This window comes from Oncorhynchus tshawytscha, linkage group LG22 (assembly GCF_018296145.1).
Source record: "Oncorhynchus tshawytscha isolate Ot180627B linkage group LG22, Otsh_v2.0, whole genome shotgun sequence".
NCBI lineage: Eukaryota > Metazoa > Chordata > Actinopteri > Salmoniformes > Salmonidae > Oncorhynchus > Oncorhynchus tshawytscha.
This window is the reverse complement of record NC_056450.1, coordinates 9,188,771-9,208,358: the sequence shown is the minus strand read 5'-3', so window position 1 is coordinate 9,208,358 and position 19,588 is coordinate 9,188,771. Positions and strand designations below refer to the sequence as shown.

Sequence of the window (19,588 nt, the reverse complement as noted above, 5' to 3'; positions counted from 1 at the left end):
AGGGAAATCTTAACGCTACAGCATACAATGACATTCTAGATGATTCTGTGCTTCAAACTTTGTGGCAACATTTTGGGGATGGCTCTTCCTTGTTCCAGCATGACAATGCTGAAGGTCCATACAGAAATGGTTTGTCGAGATCGGTGTGGATGAACTTGACTGGCCTGCACAGAGCCCTGACCTCAACCCCCTCGAACACCTTTGGGATGAATTGGAACGCCAGATGCGAGCCAGGCCTCATCGCCCAACATCAGTGTCCGACCTCAATGCTCTTGTGGCTGAATGGAAGCAATGTTCCAACTTCTAGAGGAAAGCCTTCACAGAAGATTGGACGCTGTTATAGCAGCAGTGGGGGGACCAACTCCATATTCATGCCCATCATTTTGGAATGATATGTTCAACAAGCAGGTGTCCACATACTTTTGGTCATGTAATGTTCCTCATCCCTACTGTAAAATGTGGTGGTAGATCTTTGATGTTATGGGGATATCATGCTTCCACTGGTCCTTGGGCTCTGGTTAAGGTCAACGCCATCATGAACTTTATCCAGTACCAGGCCATTTTATCCAAAAACCTTGTTGCTGCTGTCAGAAGGCTGAAACTTGGCCACAAGTGGATCTTCCAGCAAGACAATAACCCCAAGTACTAATCAAAATCCACAAAGAAGGCCTCCTGAGTGGCACAGCGGTCTAAGGCACTGCATCGCAGAGTTTTGCAGCGTCACTACAGCCCGGGGTTTGATCCTGTGTCATTACCGGCCGTGACCGGGCGTCCCATGGGGCGGCGCACAATTGGCCCAGCGTCGTCCGGGTTAGGGGAGGGTTTGGCCAGGGGGGCTCTACTTGGTTCATCACGCTATAGCAACTCCTTGTTTAGCGGGCCGGGTGCCTTCAGGCTGACTTCGGTTGTCATTTGATCAGTGTTTCCTCCGACACATTGTTGCAGCTGGCTTCCGGGTTAAGCGATCGGGTGTTAAGAAGCGCGGTTTGGTGGTTCATGTTTTGGAGAACGAATGACTTGACCTTCGCCTGCTGCAGCAATGAGACAAGATCGTCATCACAAAATTGGGGGTAAAAAAAAAAATTTTGTATTATAATTTTTTTTTAAATACACGAAGTGACCACAAGATCAACATTTTGAAATGGCCATCTCAGTTTCCGGACTTGAACCCCCTTTGAAAACCTGTGGTTTGAATTGAAGAGGGAAGTCCATAAGTACAGACAAAGGATATCAAGGATCTGGAAAGATTCTGTATGGAGGAATGGTCTAAGATCCATCCCAATGTGTTCTCCAATCTCATAAAACATTTCTGAAAAAGGCTCAGTGTCGTAGCAAGGGCAGGGTGCGAGAGGATTGAAAACAGAGGGGTCAAAATTATTGACACCCATCTCATTTAGATATTGTTTTATTACTCGTGAAACCAAATCTCTTTCTCTGAGCAATTATATTAGTATAAAATGATGTAAATTTCCATTTTTTTTCTGAGCATACAATATAACTTAGTATTTGTATAATTTATTCTATTCAGTCTTCTTTGTTCATCTTTATCAAATGATCCAACACCAGATCCCACTGTATATGTACAATTCAATTATATTAGTGTTTGTGGATGACTTTACTTCTACCAGATACCTTTTATTTACGCTGAAGACCACTGCGCTACATTTTTGCCCATTTTAAAAACCATTCAAAAAGCCTACAAAAGTTAAAAACTACAAGGCTACTTCCTGGAAAATGCTACATCACTTCCATAGCGTATAGACGGGAAAGTAATATAGCGCTGTAATCTTTTCCTTACCTTGATGACAAGGTAGCGAGGCGGGTCTCTTGCCATGCGAATAAAGTCATTGGCCAGTTCTTTGAAGGTTGGTCGAATATTCTCGTCAATCATCCAGCCTGGTAATAGAAAACAATAGGATTTCTAATGTCCAAGGTTGCTGGGGTGCAGCGGCTGGCACCATGCATACACTGTAAGAGTATGAGATCAATTTGCGTGTGTCAAAGAGCACCGAGTGAGAGGTATGTTTTGTGTTAGTCATCCAATTGAAAAGAAGGTTGAACACATGTCATTTTAATAACAGCATTTCAACTATTAATGTTCTGACGGGGATCGTTTGTGGTCAAAACCTTGCCAATAAAAATAGGAGAATTTCAAAAGTGTGCTGGTAATTTTCCTCGTATCCCATGGCAGTTTTGTCGGTCGTTGGATGTGCATAGTGTGTACATTACTTTGTACGGTTACTCACACTTAACCATGACCATGTACACGTCTATGGTGCAGATGTGGGGCTGGGACAGACGCTCTCCCTTCTCCAGTAGACTGGGCACGTCCTGTGGCTGCATGGAGGCGTAGGGCTCTGCCCCAAATGACATCATCTCCCAGACTGTCACTCCTGGAGTCGGGAGAGGTGATGCATAATGACGACAGACGGACAGGTGGACGGACAGACAGACATACTGTACATACACAAACATGTTATAAAATGCCGATCATGCTGTCTTACCGTAACTCCAGACGTCACTCTGATGAGTGTATCTCCGGAACAGGATACTCTCCAGGGCCATCCATTTGATGTTTATGGGAGTCTGGAAGTAACATAAACCATGTTTCCATACCATATAAAAAGAAATCACGACAGCTGTGATGGAAACAGGATGTTTCAGTACAATTTTATAAAGACAGAGAGATTATTTGTTGGTTCTACATAGTGGGATCTTTCTGTGTTGGTAAAATGTATGATACGAGAAATGGTGGAGGAAATGCCTTTATGTGCAAATATTGATATAATAACCATCATATCGAAGTAAACTTAGAGTCATGCGATGGTATGGTGTGTGGTCCTCCCACTACGACTCGGGAAACCAAGCAGTTTATTAGGCTACAGATCAAATAAGTTATGATGAACTTCTCAGGGTGGTGAAAGTGCACGGTGAGCTTGATGTTCCTTTTCTTATAAATATCGAGGGTTTTATTCTGGTGAAATGATGATCGATGCTTGGTTGGCGTTTCACAAATACAAATGTTCTCGCTCTTATTCGTAATAATCTCATCAGGTAGACCACCCTACCTGCACTGTATCTGCAAGCTGTTGGCTAGAACCAACGTACCAAGACCAGAATAGGCACATTTTCTATTCAACGCAACAGTTTGTGACAAAACTACCAGGTAGAGTTGAAAATCCGATAGTAAACACATTGTACTGCAGATTTTTTACTTGGTATATGAAAACCTAGGCGAAAAAGTACATTAAGTGTGTATTATGTCATCACGCACTGATTTCTTTCCCCCCCGCAACAAGTCTGTTTGGTGGAAACAGACCATTAATGGGAAATGTACATATTTCCTTTATAGAATATTCACATGAACATCCAATTGGATGGAAACCTAGCTATAGAAACAGAAAGGGAAGTATAACGACTGACGCCGATGAGAAGCAGGTACGGGCATCAAACATTTAATCAGGAATAGGCAATAAACAAGACAGGAACAGCGTCAGCACACGGGTATACAAGGACATAAGACAATCCATGCAGAAGCAGTGGAACAGAGACAGATATAGGGAAGGTAATGACAGAGGTTATTGAGTCCAGGGAATCCAACAATTGCTGATGGGGGAAGGCAGGTGTGCGTAATGATTGCGTCAGGAGTGCGCAATGCTGGGGAGCGTGGCGGGGAAGAGCGGGAGCAGGTGTGCGTAATGATTGCGTCAGGAGTGCGCAATGCTGGGGAGCGTGGTGGGGAAGAGCGGGAGCAGGTGTGCGTAATGATTGCGGCAGGAGTGCGCAATGCTGGGGAGCGTGGCGGGGAAGAGCGGGAGCAGGTGTGACAGGAAGCTCATTCTGTCTGTTCTATTGGACAACCACTGGTGAAACATTATATATTGATAGATGCATTATGGAGAATGGAGCAGTGAGTCCTGAATCCTGATTACCTTGTTGCTGTCACTGTAGACATATTTCTTGTCATCAGGATAGAGCAAGTCAGCCACGCCATAGTCAGAAATCTGGACGAAATAATCACTTTTCAGCATCACGTTCCTCGCAGCCAGATTCCTGTGCACCATACAGTGCTCCTCTAGGTAGTACATGCCCTGAAGAGAAGACACACACAGGTTTCATCATAGAGACCTGATAATAACAGTCAAAAATAAAGACCAGAGACTCAATAATAGAAACATAACGTATTTTTCCTCTGCTGTACCATAATAAGAAAAAAAACGTTTTGGTTCCAGGTAGAACGTTTTTATAGGGGTTCATTAAAAGGGTTCTTTGAGGTGAACAGGACCTGGAACCAAAAAGGGTTCTACTGTTTATTGATCGTGACCCTGTGACCTTACCTTAGCTATCTGCACACACCAGTTGAGCAGTCTCTGCGGGTCCAGGCTGTCTTTGTGTTGCCTGATGTGCTCCAGTAAGGACCCCTGGCTGCTGAGCTGGGTAACCAGCTGGAGACTGGCTCCTGGGCAGACACCTAAGAGCCTGACGATGTAGGGGTGGTCCAGACTGCCCATGGACAACATGTGCTGCACGGGAGCATACACAAGAGTGAGAGAGGGAATCAGACAGTGCCACAGGACTGTGTAAGCTCACTGAGCTAAAGCCCAGGCATTTGCTACGGGGAGCTAACGAAGTATTTAGGTCTCAGGCAAGGTGACTCTTCAATAAAAACCCACCTCCGTTACACAAACATATATGGTGACAATAAGGTTTGATTTGATTTGACAAGGGATTCTAGTGTATCCCGTCTAGAGGTTAGTAGAGTTACTCAGTGTCAGTGTGTTAAGAGCGTGTGGTTCTTACATCGGTGATCTCAGTGAAAGTCTGTCTGCCTGTGCGGTCCTGGATGGTCTTAATGGCTACAGGAATCTTCACGGAGTCTCCCTCAGGGATCCACAGGCCTTTGTGTACGGTGCCAAACACTCCAGAGCCCAGGACTTTGACCTTTTTCAGCTCTGGGGCCCTCAGGATCCGGGCATGAACCTTGGCTCCCTTCTCTCCTGGCCCCAGCGGCTCAAAACTCTGGCAACACACACACATACACATACACAGAGACACAAGTACATTAGCACACAAACACACTAGTTCACATTACACGAATGCACAAGTGCATTGGATACAATGGGTCTATATTAGACTTCCTGATACTGTACATCCAATATTTCCCTCAGCTCTGCAGAAATTACTGTCATTTAAGTTGCTGTAGTTCCCTAAGAAGTTCACCTCTCCACTTTCCAGGTACCTCCTCATGGCTCTCTTCCTGTGGATGGCCAGGCCACGGTGGTACAGCATGCCCAATACAAACAATGCCAGGCAGACTATGAGGGCAGCCGGCACTCCCAACGCTATACCTGTGATCTGAGGGCTACAGGAGAAAAATGGGCATTTATTTCTTCATCGTCATTTTTTTGCACTGGCTCTATGTACACTCACTAGACTCTACTCACAAATACTACACTGACACACACACACATTATTATATATCCTGATTGCCTAGTCACTTTTACCCCTACCAGATGTACATAAAGTATTACCTCAATTGCCTTAACCCTCTCATACCCCTGAACATTGACTCTGTACTGGTACTCCTTGTATATAGCCTCATTATTGTTTTTAATTGTGTTATTTAGCAAATATTTGTCTTACTTTTTAACTCTGCGCTGTTGGGAATGGGCTTGTAAGTAAGCATTTCACTGTAAAGTCTACACCTGTTGTATTCGGCGCATGTGACCAATACAATTCGATTTGATTTGTTTGAGTGGGGGTGTGTGTTTTCACATAACCTCCAGCAGGGGGAGACACTCACCTAGTGGAGTGTCTAGTGTTGTCTATGCAGTCACTCAATCCTGGACCCGAACACCTGCAACAAGAGGCACAGCTTTACTCTGCAGCACACACACGCAGGCACACACACACACATGCACACACACACCCACACACACACTCACATACACACACGCACCCCTGTGTGCAGTTGACATGGCAGGGCTCACAGTAGCTGTCCTTGTTGGGGTATTTGAAGATGAACTGCCCGTTCTCTCCGTTTACCCCACTGGGGCAGAAGGGCACACAGTGAGGACCATCTCTCAGACTGACACACATCACACACTCATCAGCTCCCTGAGAAAGGGGGAGAGAGAAAAAAACAAGAGATGGAGAAAGGAGGATAGAGAGGGAGGATAGAGAGGGAGGGAGGGAAGGAGGGAGGGAGGGAGGATAGAGAGGGGAGGGAGGGAGGGAGGATAGAGAGGGAGGGAGGGAGGGAGGGAGGATAGAGAGGGAGGGAGGGAGGGAGGGAGGGAGGGAGGGAGGGAGGGAGGGAGGGAGGGAGGGAGGGAGGGAGGGAGGGAGGGAGGGAGGGAGGGAAATCCGTTATCAATGTGCATTAGAGAGGGCATGCAAGCTACTATATTGATGAACAGTGAAACATTTTCGGCACTCTTTCTGCAAATGTGTATGTTCTGCAAATGTGTATGTTCTGCAAATCTTTCTGCAAATTAGTATGACTCATTCTTAGACACTCAGTCCAATCAAAAAATAGAAGCTGATGTGTTTTCTGATATCTAATGGGCAGTGTACCACAGAGTTGATTTCAAATAAATAAATGGAAGGAGGAAGAACTAGTCCACCCTGTTTGGCCTGGCGTTGTTCCCATTGTATTGTGGTACATGACGCCATGCACAGGGCATGCGATGTGGAAAAGGTGTGTGAGTGGGTTAGCTACCAAATGAATCATCACCGCTTAGAGTTAAAATACAATGTCACATACGATTAGGGCGAAATACTGATAAGCCAAAAGCAAACAAATGCCTATCACGTAACAGTACGTCCTAAGCAACAGGAAGATCACAGAAAACACAACAGACCACTGTGAGAGTGAGAGTGGGAGGACATGACTGAGTTCACTACCACCCTAACAAAGTGAGTCAGACACCAAATCATCTGAGGAATGAGAGAACGAAAAGCCAAGAACGGCGTCAAAGTATTTGAAAGCGGCCGTAATCATTTCCATCCTTTCACTTATAAACTGTATGGGTGAAGGTAGAACTGAGGGTTAGTTGCTAGGGAGATGGAGAGAGAGATGGAGAGGATGAGAGAGAGAGATGTTTAGCCGATTATTGTTCCCATTATTTATCCTATGTTTCTATTACTATCCACTGTTGTCATTCTATTGTTGTTTATTTCAACAAATATTATTATTATTATTTTAATAGATTATTAGGTACTATTTTATGAATTTTTCATCACAATGTTAATTAGGTACACCCCGCATTCACGAAAATGGTTCGCTCCTACAGACAGTGAGTCACGTGGCCAGGGCTGGCTAAATAAAGCAGGCAGACAGGCATCGAGGCATTCAGTTACTGTTCGATTGAACGTTAGCATGGACAACTGAGCGACCTAAGCGACTTTGAGCGTGGTATGAACGTCGGTGCCAGGCGTGCCGGTTCGCAGTTTCTCAGAAACCGCCGACTTACGATAGTTTCTAGGGTTTACAGAGAATGGTGCGACAAACAAAAAACATCCAGTCAGCGGCAGTCCTGTGGGTGAAAACAGCTCGTTGACGAGAGAGGTCAAAGGACATCCAAATAACGGTGCAGTGCGACAGTGGTGTGCAGAACGGCATCTCGGAAAGCACAACTTGTCGGTCCTTGTCACGGATGGGCTATTGCAGCAGACGACCACACCGGGTTCCACTCCTATCAGCTAAAAACAAGAAGAATCTCCAATGGGCACGTGATCACCAACACTGGACAACTGAGGAGTAGGAAAATCATTGCCTGGACCGACGAATCCCGCTTCCTGTTGCATCATGCTGATGTCAGAGTCAGGATTTGGAGTAAGCAGCATGAGTCCATGGCCCTATCCTGCCTGGTGTCAACGGTACAGGCTGGTGGCGGTGCTGCCATGGTGTGGGGAATGTTAACCTGGCACACGTTAGGTCTCTTGATACCAATTAAGCAACGTTTGAACACCACGCCTTGTAGAATCTATGCCCCGAGGCAAAGGGGTGTCCGACCTAATAATAGTATCTAATAAACTGGTCTCTCTGTGTATTGTATACATTGATGCTTTGGCAATATTTACACAATGTTTTTCATGCCAATAGAACAATATGAATTAGAGAGAGAGAGAGACAGAGAGACAGAGAGAGAGAGAGACAGAGAGAGAGACAGAGAGAGAGACAGAGAGAGAGACAGAGAGAGAGACAGAGAGATTGAGAGAGACAGAGAGATTGAGGGAGATTGAGAGAGAGACAGAGAGAGATTGAGAGAGATAGAGACAGAGAGAGATAGAGACAGAGAGACAGAGAGAGACAGAGAGAGAGAGAGAGACAGAGAGAGAGAGAGAGAGACAGAGAGACAGAGAGAGAGACAGAGAGACAGAGAGAGAGAGAGACAGAGAGAGAGAGAGACAGAGATATTGAGAGAGAAAGAGACAGAGACAGAGAGAGACAGAGAGAGATTGAGAGAGATAGAGACAGAGAGAGAGAGAGACAGAGAGAGAGAGAGACAGAGACAGAGAGAGAGAGAGACAGAGAGAGAGAGAGACAGAGAGACAGAGAGACAGAGAGACAGAGAGACAGAGAGACAGAGAGAGACAGAGAGACAGAGAGACAGAGAGACAGAGAGACAGAGAGACAGAGAGAGATTGAGAGAGAGAGAGACAGAGAGAGATTGAGAGAGAAAGAGAGACAGAGAGAGATTGAGAGAGAGAGAGAGAGACAGAGAGAGACAGAGAGAGAGACAGAGAGAGAGAGACAGAGATTGAGAGAGAAAGACAGACAGAGACAGAGGTTGAGAGAGGAAGAGAGAGAGATTGAGAGAGAAAGAGAGAGAGATTGAGAGAGGAAGAGAGAAACATTTTGAGAGAGAGAGAAAGAGATTGACAGGTTGAGAGAGAGAGAGAGAGAGAGAGAGAGAGAGAGAGAAAGAGAGAGAGATTGAGAGAGAAAGGGAGAGATTGAGAGAGAAAGGGAGAGATTGAGAGAGAAAGAGAGAGATTGAGAGAGAAAGAGATTGAGAGAGAAAGATTGAGAGAGAGAGATTGAGAGAGAGTGAGAAAGAGATTGAGAAAGAGAGAGAGAAAGAGAGAGAGTGTACCGGTCCAGTACAGCTGTCCCTCCCTTCCTGCGGCTGACACTCTGGATGACAGGTGACACACTCCCCCTTAGGCCCCGCAAACTCTCTAGGCTGACTGGTGGATAAGAAAGACACAACAGAGCAATGGTTAAACACACAGCAGACTCAAAAATACACGCACACACCAAAGCCAGAGCCAGCCCACTACCCACTCTAACTGTAACTGTCTCTCTCTGTCTCTCTGTCTCTCTGTCTCTCTCTTTCTGTCTCTCTCTTTCTGTCTCTCTCTTTCTGTCTCTCTCTTTCTGTCTCTCTCTTTCTGTCTCTCTCTTTCTGTCTCTCTCTTTCTGTCTCTCTCTTTCTGTCTCTCTCTTTCTCTCTCTCTGTCTCTCTTTCTTTCTGTTTCTCTCTCTCTGTCTCTCTGTCTCTCTGTCTCTCTCTCTCTCTGTCTCTCTCTTTCCATCTTTCTGTCTCTCTCTCTCTCCATCTTTCTGTCTCTCTCTTTCTCTCTCTCTCCATCTTTCTGCCTCTCTCTCTCTCTCTCTCTGTCTCTCTCTTTCAGATATATATATATCTGGCTATCTGTCTCTCTCTCTGTCTCTCTCTCTCTCTCTCCATCTTTCTGTCTCTATATATCTCTCTCTGTCTCTCTCTGTCGCTCTCTCTCTCTGGCTCTCTGTCTCTCTCTCTCTCTCTCTCTTTGTCTCTCACTCTCAGTCACACATACCCTGTGTAGAAGTTGCAGTGTGCCACACAGGTAGAGTCTCGGCTGTGGTTCCTGCAGGAGAGACACTGTTCGGGCCCCGGGCCCCAGCAGCCTGAGTCTGAACACAGCGGGTCACACACGTGGCCCTCCTCAACTGTAAACAACATACATCAACAACATACAACAATACATGAACGTCACAAAACTGTTAACACAGGACGGTCTGTAAAAATATTTTAATCCGATTATGGTTAAATTGACTTCTAAACAGCAGCTTCTCATGTTGTATATCAACTGCAGGCCTTATTCATAGTACGTGCAAACTCTGACTTTCACTTCAATCATAATTGACGTCAACAAAAAAGTGGAATTCAGCGTGCAGATCTCAGGTCAGAATACGGCCCTGCATGATTAAAACAGCCAGTAGCTGAGATGCCTCTCTCATGTCATTTTGAAGCCCAGCCTCACCACACTCTCTGAGAGGCCTGTTGTCCTTGATGTCATTGAGGCGTGTGGCATGCCCGGTGAACAGGCGTGTCCAGTTGACTGTGTGGTGGTAGCACAGGTTGGCGTTATTACTGAGGTACACGTTGCCGTCACTGATCTCTCTCAGGGAACGCAGACCCAGAGCGGTGATGGATGGAACATGCATGACCATCAGAGAGAAGCGCCTGGGTCGAGGGGAGGAAATACATGTTTGCGATTGGCGGGGGGGAGAAGGGAACTGAAACCAATCTCTAATATCATCCAAATTACCAACGTGGAAGTGCACCCTAAACCTCAACAGGAAACAACAATTCAATCCAATGAAATACAACCTCATTCGTAGAAACAGACGTTGGCATTAGCTAGCTTAATGACGATATCACAACATCACAGTCACAAACTAGTTAGTCGACCTTTAAGCCTATGCTTTGGTTAAGGAAATAAGGTAGACAGCACCAGCCATACCTCTTAGCGCTGGAGAGGGACATCGGGAGCAGAGGGGACAGGAGGGTGAGACACAAAGAGAGAGATGGAGGGATTACATACACCTGTGACATGCACGACAGGGGGCTTGGCGCGGGCTGTTCGCACACAACAAAAAAAAAAGCAGCTTCTTATTATTATTAAAGCAAACAGAGGAGAGCATTAAGTGACACATCCGGATCGAATGACAGGATCGTGTTATATGACAACACGTCGCGAGGTTTGAGTTACACAGAAATAAGGACTTTCTCACATCCACACGCGCCAGGGGAGGCTGGCGGGAGGAGATGTAGGAGGACGGGCTCACTGTAATGGCCGGAATGGAATTTATGGAACGGAGTCAAACATGCGTTTTCAATTCCATATATTCAATTCCAGCCATTACTGTGAGCCCGTCCTCCTATAGCTTCTCCCCCCAGCCTCCTCTGACACACACACACATACAGTCACACGTGCACACGCACACATAAGCACGCGCGCAACACACATACACACACGCACGCAAGCAAGAAAACACACACACACACACAGCCTTACTTGTGAAGAGATCTTCCCTGTATGGTGGTAAGATTGGAGAACACTGACAGATCTGACAGTTCTTTAGGCCACGACTGGATGGCTAGGATATCTGGACAGCAGACACACATACAATGGTTAAGCAACCTTAGTTTACATGCATGCAAATATATGCACCTAGATAACGCACACACACACACACACACACACACACACACACACACACACACACACACACACACACACACTTACCTGTTATCTCCTGGACAGAACGGAAGACCTCCAGCTTCTTAGGGTCCAGAGGTGGGATATTCTTATAGTCATCACTGGAAAACACAGAGCAGCTCTACTCCACAGTACACACATGTACCAATGATAAGGACCAACGAAACAATCAGTGGAACCCCAAATGCTCCGTGTTTAATAAACTCACTTACCCAAGAATCCCGGTGACCAGGAAGTGCAGGCTGCCCTGTATCTTGGTGCAGTTGATGAAGCTGTCGATGTTACTGGAGTCTACCGTTTGTCTGTGCTCAGGACCTGTGCCCTCACAGGCTAGATTATGGAACAGGGAGAGAGAGATATTCTCCTCTTTAGTCATGGGAAAACTGTCATCATGGATCTTCATAACAAACCCATGCTTCAATACCATAACCCCAAAGACCTGCAGTGCGTACATGTATCATTGAGCACACTGTGTTGTACCAATATGCGCATACCAGAGCAAAATTATAGAAATAACCACATGCAATCCTTGCATAAACTACCAGCATAATGTACCAGCAGTAAATCAACAGCCATTGAAAGTGAATGGAGTCCTGGTGTGTGTAATTGACTGCTGGATCTACCTTTAGGGCACAGTCCTCCACAGAGCTCACACTGCCTCTGACCAGTCCTCTCCACCTCCTTCTTGTCTGGAGGACAGCCACTCACACAGGAGCTGCCGTCCACCACGAAGTGGGCTGCGAGGGAGGGGGGAGAGAGAGGAGAGAGTGTGGAAGGAGGGGGAGAGAGAGGAGAGAGGGGGAAGGAGGGGGAAGAGGGAGAGAGGAGAGAGGGGGAAGGAGGGGGAGAGAGAGAGAGAGAGAGAGAGGGGGGAAGGAGGGGGGGAGAGAGAGAGAGGAGAGGGGGGAAGGAGGGGGAGAGAGAGAGAGAGGAGAGAGGGGGAAGGAGGGGGAGAGAGAGAGAGAGAGAGGGGGAAGGAGGGGGAGAGAGAAGGAGGGGGGGGAAGGAGAGGGGAGAGAGGGGGAGGAGGGGGGAGAGAGAGAGGAGAGAGGGGGGGAAGGAGGGGGGGGAGAGAGAGAGAGAGAGAGGGGGGAAGGAGGGAGGGAGGTAAGACATACGGAACTCAAAAGGAAGAATGTTATAATACCAATGGAATACACACACACAGGGAGGGTACTCACTGGGGCAGTGGGAGACGCAGATGGATCCGTACTGATACTTGGCGTTGGGGTTCGTCTCCATCTGAAACGTCTGCTTGTTGTAGATCAGAGTCTGGGGACACTGGGGCACACAGGACCTGGAGTCGTTGAAGTGGCCGCACGCCTGGGAGTAGGGAGGTAGACACACACGCACACACAAACACACACGCGCATACACATGCGTGCGTGCGCACACACACAAACACATATACAGGAATGAATCACAAACTGCTTTACTGTATCAATCTTATTAGGCTTAAAAGGCCTACTCCATCATTTAAAGCTGTTTAGATCGAGAGAGAGAATTGAATTGAGAGAGACAGAGAGAGAGAGAGAAAAAGAGAGAGAGACAGAGAGAGAGAGAGATAGTGAGAGAGGGAGAGACAGAGAGAGAGAGTGAGAGAGAGAGACAGAGAGAGAGAGTGAGAGAGAGAGACAGAGAGAGAGACAGACAGAGACAGAGAGAGAGAGACAGAGAGACAGACAGAGACAGAGAGAGAGTGAGAGAGAGAGACAGAGTGAGAGAGACAGAGAGAGAGGGAGTGAGAGAGAGAGAGACAGTGAGAGAGAGAGAGAGAGACAGAGAGACAGAGGCAGTACTCATCACTCACAAAACAGTCCATATCCTGAGGTCCACTACAGCCGCCTGCACACTCTATGTGACAGCAGTCCCTGGGGCTGGTCCCGAAACAACGACCGTTACACTGAGGGGCGCACACTGTCTTCGTCACTGAGGGGGACAGAGGAGGGTTAGTGAGGGGACAATATGGCCAACAGCATGTGAGTGAGCAAGCTGGAAATAGAGAGAGGGATAGATAAAGGAGAAGATAGAGAGAGAGAGATTGAGAATGACCACCAAGAGACCACCCAGAAACCATCCAGAAACCATTCACAGACCATTCACAGACCATTCAAAGACCATCCAGAGACCATTAAAGGGACCATTCAGAGACCATCCGGAGACCATTCACAGACCATTCAGAGACCATTCAGAGACCATCCAGAGACCATTGAAAGACCATCCACAGACCATCCAGAGACAATCCACAGACCATTCAGAGACCATCCACAGACCATTCAGAGACCATCCACAGACCATCCAGAGACCATTCAAAGTCCATTCAGAGACCATCCATAGACCATCCACAGACCATCCAGAGACCCTCCACAGACCATCTAGAGACCATTCACAGACCATTCAAAGACCATTCAGAGACCATCCAGAGACCATTCAGAGACCATCCACAGACCATCCAGAGACCATCCAGAGACCATTCACAGACCATTTAGAGACCATTCAGAGACCATCCAGAGACCATTCACAGACCATTCAAAGACCATCCAGAGACCATTAAAGGGACCATTCAGAGACCATCCAGAGACCAGTCAGAGACAATTCACAGACCATCCAGAGACCATTCAGAGACCATCCAGAGACCATTAACAGACCATCCAGAGACAATCCACAGACCATTCAGAGACAATCCACAAACCATCCAGAGACCATCCAGAGAATATCCAGAGACCATTCACGGACCATCCAGAGACTATCCAGAGACCATTCAAAGACCATCCTCAGACCCTCCAGAGACAATCCACAGACCATTCAGAGACCATCCACAGACCATTCAGAGACCATCCACAGACCATCCAGAGACCATTCACAGACCATTCAGAGACCATTCAAAGTCCATTCAGAGACCATCCACAGACCATCCACAGACCCTCCACAGACCATCTAGAGACCATTCACAGACCATTCAAAGACCATTCAGAGACCATCCAGAGACCATCCAGAGACCATCCACAGACCATTCAGAGACCATTCAAAGTCCATTCAGAGACCATCCACAGACCATCCAGAGACCCTCCACAGACCATCTAGAGACCATCTAGAGACCATTCACAGACCATTCAAAGACCATCCAGAGACCATTCAGAGACCATCCACAGACCATTCAGAGACCATTCACAGACCATTTAGAGACCATTCAGAGACCATTCACAGACCATCCAGAGACAATCCACAGACCATTCAGAGACCATCCACAGACTATCCAGAGACCATTCAGAGACCATTCACAGACCATTCAGAGACCATTCACAGACCATTTAGAGACCATTAAGAGACCATCCAGAGACCATTCAAAGACCATCCAGACCATCCAGAGACAATCCACAGACCATTCAGAGACCATCCACAGACCATTCAGAGACTATCCAGAGACCATCCACAGTCCATCCAGAGACCATCCAAAGACCATTCACAGACCATTCAGCGACCATCCACAGACCATCCAGAGACCATCCACAGACCATCCAGAGACCATTCACAGACCATTCAGAGACCATCCAGAGACCATTCAGAGACCATCCACAGACCATCCAGAGACCATCCAGAGACCATTCACAGACCATTTAGAGACCATTCAGAGACCATCCAGAGACCATTCACAGACCATTCAAAGACCATCCAGAGACCATTAAAGGGACCATTCAGAGACCATCCAGAGACCAGTCAGAGACAATTCACAGACCATCCAGAGACCATTCAGACCATCCAGAGACCATTAACAGACCATCCAGAGACAATCCACAGACCATTCAGAGACAATCCACAAACCATCCAGAGACCATCCAGAGAATATCCAGAGACCATTCACGGACCATCCAGAGACTATCCAGAGACCATTCAAAGACCATCCTCAGACCCTCCAGAGACAATCCACAGACCATTCAGAGACCATCCACAGACCATTCAGAGACCATCCACAGACCATCCAGAGACCATTCACAGACCATTCAGAGACCATTCAAAGTCCATTCAGAGACCATCCACAGACCATTCCACAGACCATCTAGAGACCATTCACAGACCATTCAAAGACCATTCAGAGACCATCCAGAGACCATCCAGAGACCATCCACAGACCATTCAGAGACCATTCAAAGTCCATTCAGAGACCATCCACAGACCATCCAGAGACCCTCACAGACCATCTAGAGACCATCTAGAGACCATTCACAGACCATTCAAAGACCATCCAGAGACCATTCAGAGACCATCCACAGACCATTCAGAGACCATTCACAGACCATTTAGAGACCATTCAGAGACCATTCACAGACCATCCAGAGACAATCCACAGACCATTCAGAGACCATCCACAGACTATCCAGAGACCATTCAGAGACCATTCACAGACCATTCAGAGACCATTCACAGACCATTTAGAGACCATTAAGAGACCATCCAGAGACCATTCAAAGACCATCCACAGACCATCCAGAGACAATCCACAGACCATTCAGAGACCATCCACAGACCATTCAGAGACTATCCAGAGACCATCCACAGTCCATCCAGAGACCATCCAAAGACCATTCACAGACCATTCAGCGACCATCCACAGACCATCCAGAGACCATCCACAGACCATCCAGAGACCATTCACAGACCATTCAGAGACCATCCAGAGACCATCCAGAGACCATTCAGAGGCAGAGCAGGCAGAGATCAACTTACAGATCTGGCAGTGCACTTCATCAGGCCCCCAGCAGTTCTCCCCACAGGAGGGGTGACAAGGCCCTACAGATAATGGAACATCATTACCAGTCAGATATAGCAGCCAATGGCTCACCCAGGAATAGCGGTCAAAGAGGTCAAAGTTCATGCTCTAGCCAGAGTTCGGAATCTCAACCGGAATCCTGATCTCTTTTTTTATTTTCCAAATACATCAGATCAGGCTCTAATCAAATCGAAATCAAATCAAATGTTATTTGTCGCATGCACCGAATACAACAGGTATAGTAGACCTTACTGGGGGGGGGTCCATATAAATAGTCTGGGTGGCCATTTGATTAGTTGTTCAGCAGTCTTATGGCTTGGGGGTAGAAGCTGTGAAGGAGCCTTTTGGTCCTAGACTTGGCGTTCCGGTACCGCTTACCTTGTGGTACCAGAGAGAACAGTCTATGACTTGGGTCATAGCTCTAACTACTTGTCCTATTCTAATGGACAGACACTGACCTCTCTCGCCGTTCAGCTGGATGTCAATGGGAGCATTGGCCCTATCCCTGTCCCTCACAATATCATCCCAGTTCACCGAGGGACCATATCTCAGGAACCTGTTGTGGACGATCTGGACGCCTCCCTCCAGAATCTCTGTAGAGAGAGCGAGTAAGAGAGAGTGGGAGAGAAAGTGAGAGAGAGAGGGGGAGAGGGTGAGGGAGAGGGAGAGAGAGAAATCAGTTGGCAGGAATTCTACAGGGAGACAGTTCCAATTTGACTCTCCTTACATTAAACAATAACCCAGACTTGCTGGAGCATGTAGGAAGAACCTGCTCTTTTCTGGGAAGCTGGAGGGTTTGTGTAAGATGTTAGACACATGTACACAAGCACACAGATACAACTGAAGGTGAAACCCTGTGTCGTCGGTAATACTGGAAACTCTGCTTTCACAATATGGGTAGCATCCCAAATGGTGAATGATTGCACTACTTTTGAACAGAACCTATGCTTTATAAAAGGTAATTAGGTTTCCATTTGGGATGCACACATAATCATTAATCAGGTCTCCACCATCAATCCTCCTTCACCCCCCACACCCCCCCACCCACCCACCCTCGCCATGCTACACTACACACCTGTCTGCACACTAAGGGTGTGGTGTACTACAGTAACCCCAAGAGATTCCTAGCTACTGCCTCCCACACACTCGATACACCACATAGTGTCTTCTCAAGTATTCCACTATCCACATTGGTAAGAGCAAACACATTACACATATTACAGTGTTTGTCCTCCTTGTATGGACTCTATCCTCTTCTCTTCTGTTCTCTCTATCATTTCTCCTCCGTCCACCCTCTTTTGTTTTTCCTCATTTAATTGGTACTCTATTAGTTCTCTCTCTAAGATTGTGGACATGAAGCTAGGGTTATGATTGTGGTTGGGGCTAGGGTTGAACCGGGATGTGGATATGAAGCTAGGGTTATGATTGTGGTTGGGGCTAGGGTTGAACCGGGATGTGGATATGAAGCTAGGGTTATGATTGTGGTTGGGGCTAGGGTTGAACCGGGATGTGGATATGAAGCTAGGGTTATGATTGTGGTTGGGGCTAGGGTTGAACCGGGATGTGGATATGAAGCTAGGGTTGTGATTGTGGTTGGGGCTAGGGTTGAACCGGGATGTGGATATGAAGCTAGGGTTAGGGTTGTGGTTGGGGCTAGGGTTGAACCGGGATGTGGATATGAAGCTAGGGTTATGATTGTGGTTGGGGCTAGGGTTGAACCGGGATGTGGATATGAAGCTAGGGTTAGGGTTGTGGTTGGGGCTAGGGTTGAACCGGGATGTGGATATGAAGCTAGGGTTAGGGTTGTGGTTGGGGCTAGGGTTGAACCGGGATGTGGATATGAAGCTAGGGTTAGGGTTGTGGTTGGGGCTAGGGTTGAACCGGGATGTGGATATGAAGCTAGGGTTAGGGTTGTGGTTGGGGCTAGGGTTGAACCGGGATGTGGATATGAAGCTAGGGTTAGGGTTGTGGTTGGGGCTAGGGTTGAACCGGGATGTGGATATGAAGCTAGGGTTAGGGTTGTGGTTGGGGCTAGGGTTGAACCGGGATGTGGATATGAAGCTAGGGTTAGGGTTGTGGTTGGGGCTAGGGTTGAACCGGGATGTGGATATGAAGCTAGGGTTAGGGTTGTGGTTGGGGCTAGGGTTGAACCGGGATGTGGATATGAAGCTAGGGTTAGGGTTGTGGTTGGGGCTAGGGTTGAACCGGGATGTGGATATGAAGCTAGGGTTAGGGTTGTGGTTGGGGCTAGGGTTGAACCGGGATGTGGATATGAAGCTAGGGTTAGGGTTGTGGTTGGGGCTAGGTTTAGAGTAATACTTTAAATAGACTGCTAAACAGTCAATTAGTGGTACCTGAACTATCTGCACTGACTCTATCTTACCCTACGCACGCTCACTAGACTTTATATACACACCATATACACACTCACTCACACACACCACACTATCCCTCCCACACAAAACCAACACACATTCAAACAATATACACTCACACACCTTTACACTCATCATATGCTGCTGCTACTCTGTTCTTTATTTTACTCTTATTATTATCTATCCTGATGTCTAGTCACTTTACCCTGCCTTCATGTACATATCTACCTCAAATACCTTATTATTATCTATCCTGATGTCTAGTCACTTTACCCTGCCTTCATGTACATATCTACCTCAAATACCTTATTATTATCTATCCTGATGTCTAGTCACTTTACCCTGCCTTCATGTACATATCTACCTCAAATACCTTATTATCATCTATCCTGATGCCTAGTCACTTTACCCTGCCTTCATGTACATATCTACCTCAAATACCTTATTATTATCTATCCTGATGTCTAGTCACTTTACCCTGCCTACATGTACATATCTACCTCAAATACCTTATTATCATCTATCCTGATGCCTAGTCACTTTACCCTGCCTTCATTTACATATCTACCTCAAATACCTTATTATTATCTATCCTGATGTCTAGTCACTTTACCCTGCCTTCATGTACATATCTACCTCAAATACCTTATTATCATCTATCCTGATGCCTAGTCACTTTACCCTGCCTTCATGTACATATCTACCTCAAATACCTTATTATCATCTATCCTGATGCCTAGTCACTTTACCCTGCCTTCATGTACATATCTACCTCAAATACCTTATTATCATCTATCCTGATGCCTAGTCACTTTACCCTGCCTTCATTTACATATCTACCTCAAATACCTTATTATTATCTATCCTGATGCCTAGTCACTTTACCCTGTCTTCAATTACATATCTACCTCAATACCTCGTACCTCCGCACATTGATCTGGTACTCCCT

General features: G+C 46.7%; 1 protein-coding gene across 2 annotated transcripts in view; it reads right to left on the bottom strand.

The window, feature by feature from the left end:
* The window catches only part of LOC112221510 (receptor tyrosine-protein kinase erbB-3-like), a 33,067-nt gene that overhangs the window by 5,243 nt on the left and 8,236 nt on the right, over nt 1-19,588 (bottom strand). Inside the window, exons 4-24 of one of the 2 annotated variants that reach the window (XM_042303672.1) lie at nt 16,723-16,857; nt 16,222-16,284; nt 13,307-13,425; nt 12,678-12,819; nt 12,120-12,233; nt 11,709-11,826; nt 11,524-11,597; nt 11,293-11,383; nt 10,738-10,746; nt 10,255-10,457; nt 9,808-9,940; nt 9,102-9,195; nt 5,960-6,117; nt 5,804-5,857; nt 5,221-5,362; nt 4,801-5,019; nt 4,338-4,523; nt 3,933-4,091; nt 2,505-2,586; nt 2,247-2,393; nt 1,799-1,896 (exon numbers count right to left, since the gene is read on the bottom strand). In XM_042303672.1, the coding sequence (XP_042159606.1) occupies nt 1,799-1,896; nt 2,247-2,393; nt 2,505-2,586; nt 3,933-4,091; nt 4,338-4,523; nt 4,801-5,019; nt 5,221-5,362; nt 5,804-5,857; nt 5,960-6,117; nt 9,102-9,195; nt 9,808-9,940; nt 10,255-10,457; nt 10,738-10,746; nt 11,293-11,383; nt 11,524-11,597; nt 11,709-11,826; nt 12,120-12,233; nt 12,678-12,819; nt 13,307-13,425; nt 16,222-16,284; nt 16,723-16,857 (2,540 nt within the window). The remainder of the gene's footprint in view (nt 1-1,798; nt 1,897-2,246; nt 2,394-2,504; nt 2,587-3,932; nt 4,092-4,337; nt 4,524-4,800; nt 5,020-5,220; nt 5,363-5,803; nt 5,858-5,959; nt 6,118-9,101; nt 9,196-9,807; nt 9,941-10,254; nt 10,458-10,737; nt 10,747-11,292; nt 11,384-11,523; nt 11,598-11,708; nt 11,827-12,119; nt 12,234-12,677; nt 12,820-13,306; nt 13,426-16,221; nt 16,285-16,722; nt 16,858-19,588) is intronic. The other variant, XM_042303673.1, reaches the window with a different exon arrangement.